Source organism: Bradysia coprophila, unplaced genomic scaffold (genome assembly GCF_014529535.1).
Source record: "Bradysia coprophila strain Holo2 unplaced genomic scaffold, BU_Bcop_v1 contig_193, whole genome shotgun sequence".
In the NCBI taxonomy this organism is placed as follows: domain Eukaryota; kingdom Metazoa; phylum Arthropoda; class Insecta; order Diptera; family Sciaridae; genus Bradysia; species Bradysia coprophila.
The window spans coordinates 2,333,046-2,350,706 of NW_023503456.1; the positions used below are offsets into that span (position 1 = coordinate 2,333,046).

Here is a 17,661-nt window from a genome sequence, read left to right on the forward strand (position 1 = left end):
TGTAACAATCTAGTGGTCAGCAATATAATGTTGCTTTTCAAACTATGAAAAAAAGGATGCCGTCGAGTAGTACAAAGGTTTTATAATGATAGGTTGGACATTTGTTTTTTTTAAATTATTTTTTGTCACTATCCTTTGGCAGAATTTTTTTTTAAAACTTCATTTGATTTAAAAAAAAACAATTGTTTACTTAGACAATCAAACGATTTTCCGACATAAGCAATTTGCTTTTGAATCTCTGAGAAATTTTCTCAATTTGGTCTTGGATTTTCGGTATGTTTGCAATTCTATGTAGATCATACGTAGGAAAAGTAATAGGAAGCCCATATCTAAGTTTTAGGCACTTGTTTTGGATAGTCTGAAGTTTGACCATATGTGACGATGCACACTCGCCCCAAACCGGACAAGCGTTACAACAGAGTACTTCGAATGATGGCTTTGAATATCAGAACTTTATTCTGGACATTTAACCTCGACCTTTTATTTAGCAGCGAGTAAAAGGACCAAAAAGTCGTAAAGACTTTTCGACAGTAAGGTCAATGTGCTCTTTGAAAGTCATTGTTTTGTCGAGTGTTAGTCCCAGTATCTTAATACTGTACTTCCATTGGATCTTATTATTGAGAACAGACACTTCTTCTGCTGGATACCACTTTGTAGCTCTCCTTCTGGTAAAGAACGAGGCTTGGGTTTTATTACCATTCAGTCGAATCTTCCATTTCTTTTTCTCTTTTTTTAAGAGAGCTCTTGATTGATTTAGAGATTCTCATAAGTTGATGGTTGGCAGAGTGACCTTCACGAAAACCAAACTGATCTTCAGAAAGTACATCACACGCCGTTAAGTGATTGTTAATTCTTCTAGCTAGATCTGTTCCTGGCTTGGGATTCGGAATGACTTTTGCATGCTTCCAGTTATCAGGAAAATAGCTGAGTTTAAAGCATGCATGGTAGACATGTGTAAGAAACACATTATTGATCTTGTCAATTCCAGGACTTTTCCTGTTTTTCAACTTCTGAATTATTCGTTTAACTTCGCTTGGAGTTGGCAAATCAGATTCTCTGACCTCCGGATTCAAGTAATTGATTATCGTGGTTGATCCATTAACAGCTGATTCTGTTATTGGATCGCTGAGATCATTATAAGTGACAAATTGAGCTAAATTGAAAGTATTACTAATAAGGTCAGCTTTACCGGTGTTCGTGAGAATAACTTTGTTGTTGATGCCTTTAAGCGGAGGAATCTTCGACAATTGGTTGATACAATTTTGACCACTTTCCATAAGTGCTTTGAATTTTTTGGTATGTTTAACAGTTTTTGGTTCCATACCTCATTTTTTTTCTTCAGAATAAGACGCCTAATTTTACGATTCAATATATTTACCATATTCTTGACCGAAGGAAGGTTATCCCTTTGTGCTCGTCTTCTTAAACAATTGCGGAAAGAAATTAATGACTGGGTATCAGATTCGAGAGCACAGGATCCCGCCCTAAACCACGTCATTGGAATTGCCGCTTCTTCAGCTTCATGCAGTAAGGTGACAAATTCACGGATGGCAGTGTCAATGCAGCTCTTCGTATTAAAGTTACAGTTAGCTAAGTTCATACCTTCATTGATTATCGCTTTGAACAATTTCCAGTCAGCCTAAGCAAAACAGCGCACATGTCAATTCGAACAATAGAGATAGCGAAATCTATGGTAGATGGTAGAGTTCTATTAGCTTGTGGGGAAAATAAGTCGGGGTCGGTGGATTCAGCAAAACAAAATCGCGAGAAATCATTTCGTTGTACAAGATCGAGCCTGCTTTGTTACCTTTGGAACAGTTCCAAAATCTCGATGTAAATCTAATGTTTACACTGCTGTTGCAAAATATTTGACTTTAGGCTAATATATTTTTAGGTCTTTTTTCTTTTAGAAAAAAACCCTATTGTGGACACTTCATCTGTCCGTCTGTCTGTCCGTCCATGTGTCTGTGTCACAAATAAAAAATGAGACGATAACAGCCTTGATTCAAAATTGCAATGCTACTATGAGCAAATCAACACCAGGCAAATAATAATTATTTGTTATCTGATAACCAATCGCTCATAGTTAGCATTGCAATTAGAAAATTTGGTAGTTGGTATCTGACAACCGAACGTAATTTTCGGCAGAGATGTTTACTATTCGACTACGCACCGACTGACGAAATTATTCTACCTGCTTGCCGATTTATGAAACGAAAATTTGGTAGGTGGTAGTTTTGGTAGATTTTTGGTAGTTGCCAGCTGAAATTCAAAATTGCAAAGTCACTATGAGAAAATCAACACCATGCAAATAATAATTATTTGTTATCTGATAACCGATAGCTCACAGTTAACATTGCAATTCTAAAATTTGGTAGTTGGTAGTTGGACTACCAAGGCTATAATTGACTACCAAACGTAATTTTTGGGGAAGAGATGTTTACTATTCGAGAACTACGCACCGACTGACGAAATTATTCTACATGCTCGCCTATTTATAAATCGAAAATTTGGTAGTTGGTAGCTTTGGTAGTTGGTAGTTATGAGCTGGATTGACATTCAAAATTGCAAAGCCACCATGAGCATATCAACACCAGGCAAATAATAATTATTTGTTATCTGATCACTGATAGCTCACAGTTAACATTGCAATTCGAAAATTTGGTAGTTGGTAGTTGGACCACCAAGGCTATAATTGACTACCAAACGTAATTTTTGGGGAAAAGATGTTTACTATTCGAGAGCTGCGCACCGACTGACAAAATTATTCTGCCTGCTTGCCTATTTAAAGCTTGAATTTTTGGTAGTTGACTACCAAACTGGTAGTTGACTACCATACTGATAGAGAGGTGGTAGAGATGTTAACTGTTTGAGAGCTGCACACCAACTGATGAGATTATTTAGGCTGCTTGCCTATTTATAATTCGATAATTTGGTAGTTGAATAGCAAAATGGTTGTTGAATAGTTGAGTTTGGTAGTTGAATACAAAATTGGTAGTTGACTACGAAACTGATAGAACGATGGTGGCGATGTTTACTGTTCAACAGCTGGATATCGACTGAAGAAACTATTCTTCCTGCTTGCCTATTTGTAACTCACGTATTTGGTAGTTGGTATCTCGAGAAGTGAGAAAATTGAGAGAAAGAAAAAAGACCTCACTAGGCTTATAGCCGGTCTATTCTTGTTTGTCATATTTTGCAGCTGTCGATTTTGCATGCATTTTTCACACATGCCAAAACTCAATACTAGCCAACGCAATGAAAGTATAAACCAGGCATGGTCTGTTCATACAAAACTCTCATGAGAAGTGAGTTTGTTTACGAGTTTACGAGCTATGTCCTCCGCTACATACAAAGTTTGACATTCAACCATACCTTATGTTGACGTTCATTGAACCAATGCAGTTCCAACCAAGGCTGTTAAGTTTGGGGAGGTCACGCATATCGCGATTTTATTAGATACGCGGGAACACACCACTTCTAAAGATTGTTTCGCTGTGGGAATGGTGTTAGGGCCTCCAGTTGTTGTGTTGCTTAAAGATTTTCCAACAACATTATTATGCCAAATGGCTCGTATGCAACATAACAAATTCTATATTCACCCGAAACTTGGGCTCCGTGAAGTTATTGATCCGCTTAGCGTTTGCGTTACCTTCAGTGTTGATATGCTTTGCTGTAATTTGCATACATAATTGAGCTAATTGAGGCATAATTCCAGTTCAGTTGAAATTTTGCACTGAAATGCAAATAGAGTTGCCGATAGTCGCCATATTCTTATTTGCGATACGGTCCCAGTAAAAAAATGTCGATCACCGTAACCTCCTCACATGCAACCTTGGCTATAATGTAAACATTTGACGTAACCTCAAAAAGACTCTCGTGTAAAATTCAACGCTCAGCTGTTTGCGATCGAAACTTTTTTGATTTTTATTTTTGTGCAACATCAAACAAAGCAATTAGGTGAGTTTCGGTTGTGTATAAATATGTTTCGTGCGATGAAGTTATTTCATTCGAATGTTTTGCCTCAGTCAGGTCACTTGATACGCGCCATTTCCAGAAATATTACAACGAAACGTAAAATGTCATCAGAAAAGCCGGTAAGTTCGAACCAATTTACTCAGATCTGGTCCGATTTTGAATGAATTTTATGAAACATTTTCGAGTCATTTTCGAATTCCATTGCGACAATTTACGTTTGCTAATGACCGTTTGTTTTGCTAATGTACGAAATTGAGAATTTCATTTTTTCCTCTCTATCGACGGGAAGTCTATTTAAGTGGGACTTACATCGTAAGTCTTTATGAGGGGGAAGAGCTTGTAGGGAAGTCTTTGTCAGAGGGAAGAACTTGTCGAGAAATCTTTGTCAGCGGGAAGAGTTTTTATCAGTTACACTTCCCGATCAATTATACTTTACGACGAACTATACTTCTGATGAGTTACTCCTTCTGGTGAGACACTTCCCTGTAGACTGCACAAACTTAAGAATTGAAAAATTTGGCCTTCGGCTCGAACTAAAGTTTCACTTTGGAGTGTGTGCAGGTTTAAGTCAGGGTTCTTCTTTTGCATCATCAAAAACCAATCTTCAAAAATCTTACTAGCGTCGCTCGCGAATTTTCTTTCACCTCAATTAACATTTAGGTGATTTCAGACAGAACTTTTAGATTTTTTAAATTATATTTTATGCCCACTTGTCTCGCAAAGGATTTAACTTCTTAACAAAATTTCTCTTCTACAAATTGAAGACCTTGATCTACACTAATGTTTTCACGAAAAGTAACAAGAAGCCCAGATAGTACTGACGCCACCGGGAAGTTGGTTATTATCGTCAAATTTTGGTCATAATTTTCGGATACCGAGAAGCTTTGACTGGGTTACCGGGAAGAAAACATTATTTCCATGCCCGATCAGTTGAGCCAATCAGATGATAGCATTTCCCCCTTTCGGAAGATATATTTCTATTTATTTGCACTCGCCTAATTTTGTTAGGAACCCTGTTGGAAGTGCGAGTACATGCAGTGACCAAAAAGCTAGTCTCATTATTAAACCGTGACCTTGTCTCATTGCTGTAGCTAATTAAGTGAAGCAAAAAAAAAACTCAGAAACGGGAGAGTGCTAGACACATCAGATTTCGAGGACATTCCATTTTGCCACCAGACACGGTGGATGTCCATTTTTCATTATAATAGGTTGTCAAAAATGATCTTCTGTTGTAGGTAACGATTGGAACTCACAGCGGCATTTTCCATTGCGACGAAATTTTGGCATGCTTTATGCTCCGTCAACTACCCCAATACGCCAGTTAGTGTGAAAATTATTATTGCTTGTCGTTTGATTTAACAATTTAACAAACTGTTTTACCATTCAGATGCGAAGATTTTGCGAAGTCGCGACGAAAAAGTACTGAAAGACTGTGATATTGTGGTTGATGTTGGCGGTCAGTATGACAAAAGCAAAAATTTATTCGACCACCACCAAAAGTCCTTCGTGCACACATTCAGCAGGTAGGAAGCCACAAATTCTCACTACAGGCGAATACTTACATTAAACTGAATAAACTTGCAACAGCCTCCGTCCAGAATATCCCAATTACGATAAGGTGCGCCTATCGTCGGCTGGACTCATTTACACCCATTTCGGTGAGGAAGTGATTCGGGAAATTTTGAAAAAGCAGTGCGACCTAACGATCGACAACCATTTGTTGGGAAAGATCTTCGAAAAGGTCTACCAAGGACTGATCCAAGAAATCGACGGCATCGACAATGGTGTGCCAATGTTCGACGGCGAACCGAAATATCGCATAACGTCGGACATTAGTTCCAGAGTGGGCCGATTCAATCCCGATTGGAATGCGACAGAAGGCGTTGACGTGCAACAGCAGTTCGAAAAGGCCATGGTAATTGCGGGCGAAGAGTTCCTCGACCGAGTGCTGTATTACGGCAGCGTTTGGCATCCAGCCAGAGCGATTGTGGAGGAAGCACTCGAGAATCGCTTCACAATCCATTCGTCCGGACAGATTTTGAGTCTCGACCGCATTTGTCCGTGGAAAGACCATTTGTTCGATGTGGAAAAGGAGAAGGAACTGGTCGGCGTGGCAAAGTATGTTTTGTTCTGTAGCGGTCGTGATGACTACCGGGCCATTGCCGTACCAAAGGAACCGGGAAGTTTCATTCTACGCAAAGCACTGCACAAAGATTGGCAGGGTGTTCGTGATGCTGATCTGCAGAAAATATGTGGCATTGAAGGAGCAGTGTTCGTCCATGCAACTGGTTTCATTGGCGGCAATAAAACAATGCAGGGAGCGCTTGAGATGGCCATCAAAAGCTTAGAAGCCGACGAATGATTTGGTTTTTTGTGAGTTTTATTGAACGAAAGGTTTTGCTACTTACACGAACGAGAAATTGAATAAAATTTACGCCACTTCAACGGCACTGCTTAAATTCTTGTTTGTCGACGGGTCATTATGACCAATGGAGTCTCCCACTCCGATCAACGATTCATCGCCAACGTCATCTGTTGCTCCTCCGGTCAGACATTCATCATCCGCAACGTGCGACTCCGTTCTGTCCTCGTACGAATGTAGAGGCAACGTCTCCAGCCAATTAACCTTTACCCAAAAAAAAAGAAAAAGAAAAAAAAGTTAGAAAAATTCCACAAAAAACATTTGTTCCTCCGCGCAAAAGTCCATGCTTCATACACACCATCGGTTTGTCCGTCATTTCCGTATTGACAATTGTCGGGAAAATGTGCTCGTGGAAGAACTTCTGAATTTTCTCCTCCTCAGCCATCCACTCCAATTTGTCGTGCATACCGTCCGTTCCATACTTTGTGTTGTACCGATCGTAATGCACTTCATCCAAAACCAGACCCAGTCCGGGCGCCATTGGAACGTCCACTTTTTCGGCCGTAAAGGCTCGTTTCCGTAACAGATCCGTGTCCGCCAGTCCCCTGACAATAGCCAGCGTCAGACCGATCATCTTCCGAATCTGATGCAACATAAAACTCTGGCCCTTCACTTTCAGCACGGCAAATTCGATTTTCGTCGCACTGTCGACGAACGGTTGTGCGCAGCAAAACGAAATTATGTGCCTGTTGGATGAGGGATCCGCGTAGTGCTTACGAGAGGTGAAATTGTGGTAGTTCTTCGTACCGACAAACATGGTCAGCAATGCATTGACTTGATCCAGTTTTTCCGTTGTCAGCCGATAGTCTTCCATTGTGACGTCTTGTCCATGATCAGCAAATGAAATTGTTGGCAACGTATAGGTGTACGTTCGTGCATCACATTTATCCTTCGAATTGAATCCTTTCGTCACACGCTTCAGGCCGAAAATTTGAATTTCTGATGGCAGCTCCTGATTGATGTCCTCTGCATTCAAATTCTCAGCTGTAAGTTAAGAAAGGAATGTTTGAGCTGATGGTGAAAACGGCCGCAGTTGTGTCACTTACGTAGCTTCATCGAAACACATTGTCTTGCCGCTGACACACCCTTGTCCGTTCTAGCTGCCCTCTGAAACTGAATCTGTTGCGGTAGTTTGAAACCTTCTTCCGTAATCCACTTACGTTTCAGCATTGCCACCAGCAGCTCTTCTTCGATTGTCTTCACGTCGGGATTGCGTTGCATTCCGTAGTAATTGGCACCCGAGTAGCCCAACAGCAGACACCATTTTCGCCGTTTGACCCGGTCTTCTGGATTGAAGTTGGCTCGCTTTTCCGGATTGCCTTCGCTACCGTAGTCTTCCCATTGTCGCTTCTTTACTCTGCCATTGTAACGGCTTTTGTAGCCATCTTCCGGCTTATTTTTTCCCTTGTTCTTGTCAGCTTTCAACGCCTCGCTCATTTGATCGTAGAAGGACTTTGTGTTGCCTGTAAATTTCACAATGTAAACAAAATGTTGCCCAGTTGGCAATATCATCATGCCTGATTGGTTAATACCTAATGGTTGACAGAAGTGGAATCGGCGACGGAACAAGGTAAGCATATGCGATCTGAACGGGTAAATGTTTGATGTTAATGTTAATCACTTTCAAAACGCTTTAACTTTCTGTAAACTACATCAACGAGCCAGAGTTGTCAAAAAAAAAAAGAAATGCGGCGACCGCATGTGTCACATATACTGACATCTGTCAAAACACGGGACAAAAGCACCGAAAACAAAAATAAAAGTTCCCAACAGATAGTATTGTCTGCAAGAACTTCATTCGAAGTGAAAGGTAATGCAATGCAAAAATCAGATGAACCGTGACTTTCGCATCGGCAAAATTAAAATTTTTCCAGCGACTTTCCAACCAAAAATTCAGCACAACAAGAATTTGATGTATACACTAATAGTGTACTACACTATCGATGTAGCGTAAATTTTGTGTTGTAGCGTCGATTCAGTGTGGTGGAAAGTTTTTATGGATGAAAAATGTTAGTCTCACGTCGCAGTACATCATTGGAAACTTCACCTTTACACTTACCTATATATATATATATATATATATAGTTTTGATAAAGCGGAATTAATAAATTTCACTTTATTTGAGATTAAAGAATGTCCGTTTAATTTAATTAAAGATCTCTTCAGTATCTCTTGCGAATGTAAGTATTCAATATTAAGTATGACAATATGAATCAAGGGGAATTACGATTATGACCCTTCTTGGTTTTCACTATCCAATTAAATAAAGAAATGCGTTTTAATTCTTTATTGTTTCAAACGAAGTTAACAGTTCAAATGTTAATTTTACACTGGTGTCTTAAATGTTAAAGTCTTACTTATAGTCTGATCAAAACAACTTATGATCAGAGTTTTATCAGATGTTATGATTTAAGTATTTATCTTTGAAAATAGTTTTAATGCTGAATTGCATTTTGGTATTCTTTTAATTAAATGCCAAATTGCATTATGGTGAATTTGATCTTTATTTAATCTTATCTGCTTTATTTTTGATATTCTCAATCATGAGAATATTTTATGCGTGGGTTCGCCAAATGGATGCGTTGCATTTGGTTCTTTGTTTTCTTCTTGCTTTGGTTCGGTTATCATAACTCTCCCTTTCTTTAATTCAACTACAGGTTGATAAATTTGTAGGGGAACTTTACGTTGTTTACAATAAATGATGCTAGAACCAATAATCACACATAGCAAAAGTGATATAATGATAAATGAACTATTCCTGTATTGAGTTTGTACATACTGTACATCAGTTATTTTGTCCAGGTTATTTATGTTTTGAAAATGTATTTGTTCAAGAGTCATGTTAGAGACATCCACTAACTTTTTCATTTCTTTAAGTAGGGTACGGACCCCAGTATTCGGCATAGTTTAGAATATCGGCCACAACAATGGGTTTCATTGGGTTTCATTGTTCTAAACAATAGATGGCCGATATTCTAAACTATGCCGAATACTGGGGTCCGTACCCTACATTTGGTAAAATTACATGATTTACATATTTTTTATTTGAAATTATTGTTTGATTTATCTGAATCTGACAATTTTCGAATTTTAACAGATAAGTTCCGTTTAGTTGAATATTTTGGGTGTTGCAGTTTTGTATTAAGACATCTTTACTATTGACTATCAAGGCCGTATTTTCTGTTATTGTCTTTATAAATGTTTCGCGATTAATCTCGAAGTTACATTCAATCATTGGATTCTCAAAGATAGTCTGGATACATTTGTCATCTATTTTGTTTAATTGATTTTTGTATTTAGTGGGGTAGTATAAAATGTTATTTAGAGAAAGTACTCCTGTAATTTCTGGTTTCAATTGTAGATGACCATTTTTATTAGGGACGGGTTCAATGATGATATTAGCATAGAGTGTTGTTCCATAATTTGGTACACTTAAAATTAGTAGCAGAGTGCTGTTATACATGGCTATTCTTAATTGAATTTCAGAGAATTCGTCTAGGGTGATATTATTATTGATTATCTCATCATAGGTGAGTATGTCTCTACTGAGAATATTTAATCTAGACATTAAAATTATTTCTTTCAGTTTTTCAATTTCACTGATCAAATCATTCATATTTTTTCGTATAAGTATTTCAAAATGAAGTTGATACATTTCTTGCTCGAATTGTGACATAGCGTGAAAGAATTCATCAATTTTGCTCATTATTTTTTTATTAGACTGATTGATGGATGAGGATATGTTTTGTAATTGTTTTGTCATTTTGTCGTTGATAGTAATTTGTTTGTCATTATTTTTTATTAATTTAGTGTTGGTCAATTGTAAATTTACGAAATGATTTTCAATGTTCTGTCTGTCGTTATCGTCCATCGTTCCATAGAGATATTTAAATCCTGTACCAAACGCGTTTACTAGTCCTCTTTTGACACGAGAGTGAGGGATTAGGGTTAAGTACTCTTTTTGTAATCGGTCAAATTCTTGAAGTAACTCGGGGGAATGGTTATTAGTACGATCGAGGCTTGATTTTATCAGTTCAATATTTATTTCGTATTCGGTTAGATTAACCGTGTGGATAATGTATCGATATGAAGACACTAGTTGAGTGTAATTTGTTTGGATCAATGTGAAACCGTTGCCGTGTGTCAAGTCATGGATTTCCAATGTTTGGGATTGTATTTGTGATAGTGTCAGGAGGATCCCTAGGAGGAAGTTCTTCATTAAATTCTTGTTCAAATTTCTTTTTTCGTTTAAATTGATCCTTATGTGAAATTATTTTTGTTGCAGTGTTTTTAATTTTTGTCTTCGAAATGATTTGTCCTTTAATTTTCTTGTATTTGTTTTTCTTATTTTTAGGTCCAGGAATAATTTTCAATAAAGTTGGATTAACGTCCTTGTCTGCTCTATTTTTATTTAATTTGTCAATAATTTTTCTCTTTCTGTTCAATGTCAATTCGTATGTGTCTTGGAAGGTTTGTGGGTTTGAAGAGAAGTGTAAATCGGAGGGTTTCGATTGCGTGGTCAAATGAAGAGTATTGTTATAATAGAAGAGGGCTTCGTATTCAAAGTCGGTATAATATGTGCGATCGTTAGCTCTTTCAGAGTTTCGAAGAACGATTATTTGCTCGTTCAGAGTTCCGTGTAGGCGTTCTATATCCGAATTTCCGGTGTGCCTATTGCTAGTAGTGGAATGATAAGCAATGTTTTTTTCTGTCAGGAATGTAAAGAATTCCAGGCTATTGAGTCCTCCTTCGTTGTCGAAAGTGACATTTTTTGGAGTACCCAAGTAATGGAAGATACGAATAGTAGCATTTAGAAGTGATTTCCATTCTCTTGTTTCTATAGGTTCGATTGCTGCAAATTTTGAAAATTTGTCAATGCAGCTGAGGAATTTTCTTTCGTTTCCTGAGAACCATATATCCATGTAGAAGCTTTGCCTTGGCTTATTAGGTGTTTGCGTTAATTCAAAAGGAAGTTTCACGGGTTGTCGATCGATTTTGGATATTGCACAAGTGTTGCAATTGTTTATCAATTTTGTAATATAAATTTTTAAATTTGGATAATAGAAATCTTTCTTTAAAGTTTGATACGTTTTTTCGATACCTGCGTGATTGCTTGTTTTAAAATGAAATAAATTTATTTTGTCCAGCAGATCTGTTTCATCGAGATTTATCAGATTTTTAGTACATACTTCTAAATTTGTTTTTATTTGGATGGATGCAGTATACGTTTGGAATTGATTATGTAATTCCAGGGTGTCAAATATTATTCCAGTTTTTATATCAGGGTGAGTGGAGATGCATTCAGATAATATTCTGTCAAAGATTTCGTTAGTGTAATTTATTTCTGAGATCGTAATGACTGTGTGGTTATGTACGAATAAATTCGTTTGTTCTGACGGTCCAATAGTCATTTTTATTTGACGAGTGAAATAATTTAAGGGTTTTTCAGAAATAGGAAGGTAATATAGATCGTCTGATTCAGCGCTGTGCTGAGTATCTAGAGATGATTCGTTATCATTAATTTTTAATTGAGACGGTGGGAAAGTCAGCGTTCGTACATTTTGTTTACAAATGTATGAATGGGAATAGAGACTTTTTTTAGTTTGGTAGAAGCGTAAGCAATGGGGACACTGTACGTCTGTCGCGTTTTTTCTTTCTAGAGCATTTATTTCTTCAGTAGGAAGTCGAGATAGAGCGTCAGCTATAACGTTGTCTTTTCCTTTTATGTGTGAGATATCAAAATTGTATTCGTTCAAACGAATTTTCCATCGTTGGAGTTTAGCATTTGGTTCTTTCAAATTAGATAGCCAAATTAATGCTTTATGATCAGTTTGTAATTTAAATTTGACTCCATAGAGATAATGTCTGAATTGTTTACAAGCCCATATTATTGATAAGAGTTCTCTTTCAGTAGTATCGTAATTTTGTTGGGCTTTATCCAAGGCTTTACTTGCATAAGCAATGGGTTTGCCTTTTTGGGATAGGACTGCTCCAAGAGCGAATAAGCTTGCGTCTGTAGTTAATGTAAATATTTCATTAAAATCGGGGTAGACGAGTATAGGGTCAGAAGTTAATAAAAGTTTTAAAGTTTCGAAGGATTTCATACTTTTTTCATTATGAACTATCTTCTCCGTTTTTCGCGTAAGGTTAGTCAACGGTTTAGCTATTTTTGCATAGTCTTTGATAAATTTGTGATAATAGCCGGTCATTCCTAAAAATGAACGAATATCCTTTAGAGTTTTGGGTAGAGGAAGATTTAGAATGGTTTTAATTTTATCCGGATTCGGCTTGATACCTTCTGGTGTAATTACATGTCCTAAGAGCATAGTTTCTTTTTTCAGGAATTCGGTTTTGTCTAACTGAACTTTAAGGTTAACTTCTCTGAGTCTTTGGAAAACTGTTTTGAGGGCATTTATATGTTCTTGTAGGGATACGCTGAATATGATTATGTCATCCATGTAGACGTAACAAAATTTTCCTATTTCATTTCGTAGAACGTTATTCATCATTCGTTGAAACGTTGCCGGTGCATTTTTCAGGCCAAATGGCATTCGAACAAATTCGTAATGTCCGTCGGAAGTTGAGAAAGCAGTTTTCTCTATGTCTGAGGGGTCGATTTCTATTTGATGAAATCCCTTCGCTAAGTCTAGGACACTGAAGTAATTGCATTTTCCCAGTTTAGAAAGAATGTCATCAATGTTTGGAATGGGATATTTATCTTCGAGGGGGTACGCACTCCAGGAAATCTTTTGAAAGATTTCAAAACATCATGAGAATCTTTCCTCTGAATTTTTATTGAAAGATTTTTTCTACATCTTGTAGATTTTTAAAGATCACAGCTCGGGTTCTAAAATCTTTAAATTAAGAGACTTTTGAAAATTTTTAAATAATTTCTTAAAAATCTTTTTCCTCAAAATTTCAAAATTACCATAGAGATTTTTCGGATTCTTGCGATTCGGATTCGGAGTCCAAGAAATCTTACTGAAGGAAAGATTTTAAAACATCTGAAGAATCTTCTTTCTTTAGAAATTTGGAAAGATCGTTCCAACATCACTGAAGATTTTTACACATCAGAAGAATCTTGTTTCTCCGGAAGAAGGTTTTAAAATACAAATCTACAAATCTAACATAACAATTTGTTGAAAGTAAAAAAAGGAGTTCTAAGGAAATTCTTAGATTTCTTTAAATCCTTGCTATTCAAATTTTTTCTACACCTTGTAGATCTAAAATTCGAGAAATAAAAATCTTTGTCCTAAAAATCTCAAAATTCCCGTAGAGATTTGTCGGATTCTTGCAGGTACGCACTCCAGATCTTATGCAAGATTTTAAAATATCATGAGAATCTTTCTTCTGAATTTTTATGGAAAGATTGTTTCTACACCTTGTAGATTTTTAAACACCACAGTTCGGTTCTAAAATTCGAAAAATAAAAATTTTCAAATTAGAAGACTTTTGAAGATTTTTAAAAAAACTTCATAAAAATCTTTGTCCTCAAAATCTCAAAATTCCCATAGAGATTTTTATGATTTTTGCAAGCTACTAAAGTGAGTATCCCCTCGTTTATCTTCCTTTGTGGCATCGTTTAATTTACGATAGTCAATTACCATACGCCATTTCTTTTTGGCAGAGGCATCCAGTTTCTTAGGTACTACCCAAATGGGTGCATTATAGGGTGAGTTAGAATGTCTAATTATTCCGTTTTCCAACATTTCTTTTATTTGCCTATCGACTTCTTCTTTCAATGCATAGGGGTATCGATAAATTTTAGTATAGATAGGTTGAGAATTGTTTGTTTGAAGAGAATGTTTTACGTCATTTGTAAATGTAAGGTCGTCGCCGTCTTTATAAAATATGTCTTTAAAATTTTGAGTTAATGTTTTGATTTCTTGGATTTCAAATGGTTTGAGGTGATCAAAACGTAGATCTTCTTCGAAATTAGTAGAACTGTATAGTTCAGGTTGCGGTTCAATTATACATGAATTAATTTCTTCTGATGGTTCTTCATCAGGGTGGAAATATAATGGGGCAATTTGTCCATTGATACGGATGCATTTTTCCGAGAAGCAGATGTCTGCATCATTGGATATCAAAATATCATTTGCGATTAAGCCATCTAATTTTTCATGAAATGGTGTGACGTAGAAGGTAACTTCTTTTTGAGATATGGGGAAATTAAACAATTCTTTTGGGATAATGGCTTTATGATTGATTTCACGATTTCCAGTCATTGTTTTAATATGGAGAGGTTTGTCTAATTGTTGTAAAAATTTAGTTTGGCAAATGCCAGGGTTAATTACAGAAGCTGTTGCACCTGTATCTATAAGAAATCGCATGTATCCTATGCGGGATTTGATTTTTACATATGGTAATTTGTTTGTTTTTCCGAGGCTTCCAAATGAAAATTTTGGATTTCTTCGGGAAGTGAGCTCTCAATTTGTTCGGTTTGGGTTTCAACACATTCTTGATTTTGGTCTTCATAATAATCATTTTCATAATTGTCGTAATCATCATGTTCATCATTAGTGTGTTCGTTATGGTAAAGTCTTCGTACTTGTGAAGAACGTGGATCTATATCCATAGGTTCTGGTTTGTTTTGTTTAGAAAATTCCAAAGGTTTAGGAGGATAATTGTTATTTGGAGGATTGGGATTAAAAGGTCTTGATTGAAAGTTGCTATTTCGTTGAAAATTATTGTTTTGAAAGGGTGGACGTGGTTGAAAGTTTTGTCTTTGAACAAATGGTTTAGGACTAAAATTTTGTTGAACTTGTTTGGGTGGAGACGTTTGGTTTTGTGGATAATTTGATCTTGGATTAACAGTTCTTTCAGGATTAGAACGGTATTCATTCATGGGATTGAATGTATGTTTGTCTTCCACATAGCGGTATTTCGTCAAAATTTCTAACGCTTGGTCCAATGTCTGAACAGTGTTATTTGAAATAACAGTTCGCATATCATTAGGTAAACCCATAGCGAATGTTTCTAATGCTTTTTCACGATACACTTTCAGTAAATTCAATGAATTTGTTTGTTCACATTTTTGAATTAAAGAGCTAAGAATTGCTCTAACTTCGTTATAAAAATTGTATGCGTTGCCTTTAAATTTCAACTCGATCATTTTTGTGTAAAGTCTAGATTCTGAATCTAAACCACCAAAATGTTTGTATAAAATTTCTTTGATTTGATTCCACGTATCAGTTTCACCAATATAAATCTTAATCACTTCGCGAGCTTTCTTAATTAATTTTGACTTAATTTTATTCATGATGATTTTTTGACTATCATCGTCATATTTCAAAATAAAAGGTAAAATATCTTCGATTTCTTGAATGAACGTGCTTAAATCTTTTGTATCACCATTAAAACTTTCTATTTCTTTAATTGCTTTTACAGCGAATGGGTGAGTAATAACATTATAGTTACCCAGGATTCCTGGTTGGATGATGCTTCCTTGAGTCGGCATGATTGCTGTTTCCAGGTTGATTTTTCTTAAGTTTAACTGGTCTTCAAACGGCCCAAATGGTATTCTGCTAGTGCTAAGCCCCAAATTGTGTCGTACTGAAGTTATGAAGAACAATCGGCGTTTGAATAATTCTCTGGAGTTTTATTCAACTTAGGTGATGTTTCTTCACTTAATTTGTGAATCGGGATTCACGGTTTTCTGCCAGGTGCAGTGAGTCACTTTTGCAATTTGTTACGAGTGGTAAGTCCGTAATACTGGATTTACTTTATGGTAAAATTAATTTAATTTTCACTTGGTAAATCCTTCCTGCTGCGCCAGTTTTGATAAAGCGGAATTAATAAATTTCACTTTATTTGAGATTAAAGAATGTCCGTTTAATTTAATTAAAGATCTCTTCAGTATCTCTTGCGAATGTAAGTATTCAATATTAAGTATGACAATATGAATCAAGGGGAATTACGATTATGACCCTTCTTGGTTTTCACTATCCAATTAAATAAAGAAATGCGTTTTAATTCTTTATTGTTTCAAACGAAGTTAACAGTTCAAATGTTAATTTTACACTGGTGTCTTAAATGTTAAAGTCTTACTTATAGTCTGATCAAAACAACTTATGATCAGAGTTTTATCAGATGTTATGATTTAAGTATTTATCTTTGAAAATAGTTTTAATGCTGAATTGCATTTTGGTATTCTTTTAATTAAATGCCAAATTGCATTATGGTGAATTTGATCTTTATTTACTTTAATCTTATCTGCTTTATTTTTGATATTCTCAATCATGAGAATATTTTATGCGTGGGTTCGCCAAATGGATGCGTTGCATTTGGTTCTTTGTTTTCTTCTTGCTTTGGTTCGGTTATCATAACTATATATATATATATATATATATATATATATATATATATATATATATATATATATATATATATATATATATATATATATATATATATATATATATATATATATATATATATATATATAACGACGTCTAAATTGCGATGCGAGACTTTACAATTTTTCATTCATATATCTTACTGAAATCCACGCCATTAGTCGTATAAATTTATACGTCAGAGAGAGCTTTTTAGTATGGAAATGAAAACTAAAATTGAGATATCTTTGCTGTTTTAAGTGGTTTTTCATATTTTTTGGACCAAAATGTTTTAAAATTTGGTTAATGTCAATCGATTCCAAACACACTTTAAAACATTTTGGTCCAAAAAAATATGAAAAACCACTTAAAACAGCGAAGATATCTCAATTTTAGTTTTCATTTCCATACTAAATCGCAAAATAGAAAAACTGTCAGATCGCAACAAAGGAGAAAAAAGCTCTCTCTGACGCATAAATGTATACGACTAATATGGCGTGGATTGCACTACAACACAAAGCTTAAACTACGAAGACTTGAAGTGGTGAATTGCTGTTTTAGAAATTCACCGGAAAGATACGTTGCCGATGCGAAATTGACAGTTCAATTGATTTTTTGATTGAAATTAAAGTTGATTTCACAGTTATCCGTTTTGTCTAGGCTTTGCTTGACAGTTCACACAACTTGACACAATTTAGCACATTGGTACATCTATTGTTTGAAGTGTCACCTGTCACGTACACGGAGGAGAAACGGAGACAAAACGGATGACTGTGAATACAACTTATAACTGAATTCACAGTCATTCGTTTTCTTTCCGTTTTACACTGTTTGAAATGACAACTGTCACTTACAAAACGGAATGAAAAAGGATGGCTGCAAGGCCACAATCTGAATTCATAGTCGTTCCTTTTATCTCCGTTT

General features: G+C 35.8%; 2 protein-coding genes across 3 annotated transcripts; one reads left to right on the plus strand and one right to left on the minus strand.

Moving 5' to 3' along the window:
• Nucleotides 1–3,863: 3,863 nt before the first annotated feature.
• Nucleotides 3,864–6,434, plus strand: LOC119075231 (MYG1 protein). 2 transcript variants are annotated; one of them, XM_037181623.1, is made up of 5 exons: nt 3,864–3,960; nt 4,029–4,097; nt 5,214–5,298; nt 5,366–5,501; nt 5,566–6,434. In XM_037181623.1, exons 2-5 carry the CDS (start codon nt 4,080–4,082, stop codon nt 6,338–6,340), a joined length of 1,014 nt encoding a protein of 337 aa, XP_037037518.1. In that variant the 5' UTR covers nt 3,864–3,960; nt 4,029–4,079; the 3' UTR covers nt 6,341–6,434. The 2 variants fall into 2 exon arrangements, with proteins under 2 accessions (XP_037037518.1, XP_037037516.1); XM_037181621.1 differs by having other exon boundaries at nt 3,911–4,097.
• Nucleotides 6,347–8,082, minus strand: LOC119075230 (tRNA pseudouridine synthase A). Its single transcript, XM_037181620.1, has 4 exons — nt 7,933–8,082; nt 7,447–7,863; nt 6,699–7,384; nt 6,347–6,604 (listed from the first exon to the last, which is right to left on the minus strand). The coding sequence occupies exons 1-4, from the start codon at nt 7,976–7,978 to the stop codon at nt 6,410–6,412; spliced, it is 1,344 nt and encodes a 447-aa protein (XP_037037515.1). The 5' UTR covers nt 7,979–8,082; the 3' UTR covers nt 6,347–6,409.
• Nucleotides 8,083–17,661: the final 9,579 nt, after the last annotated feature.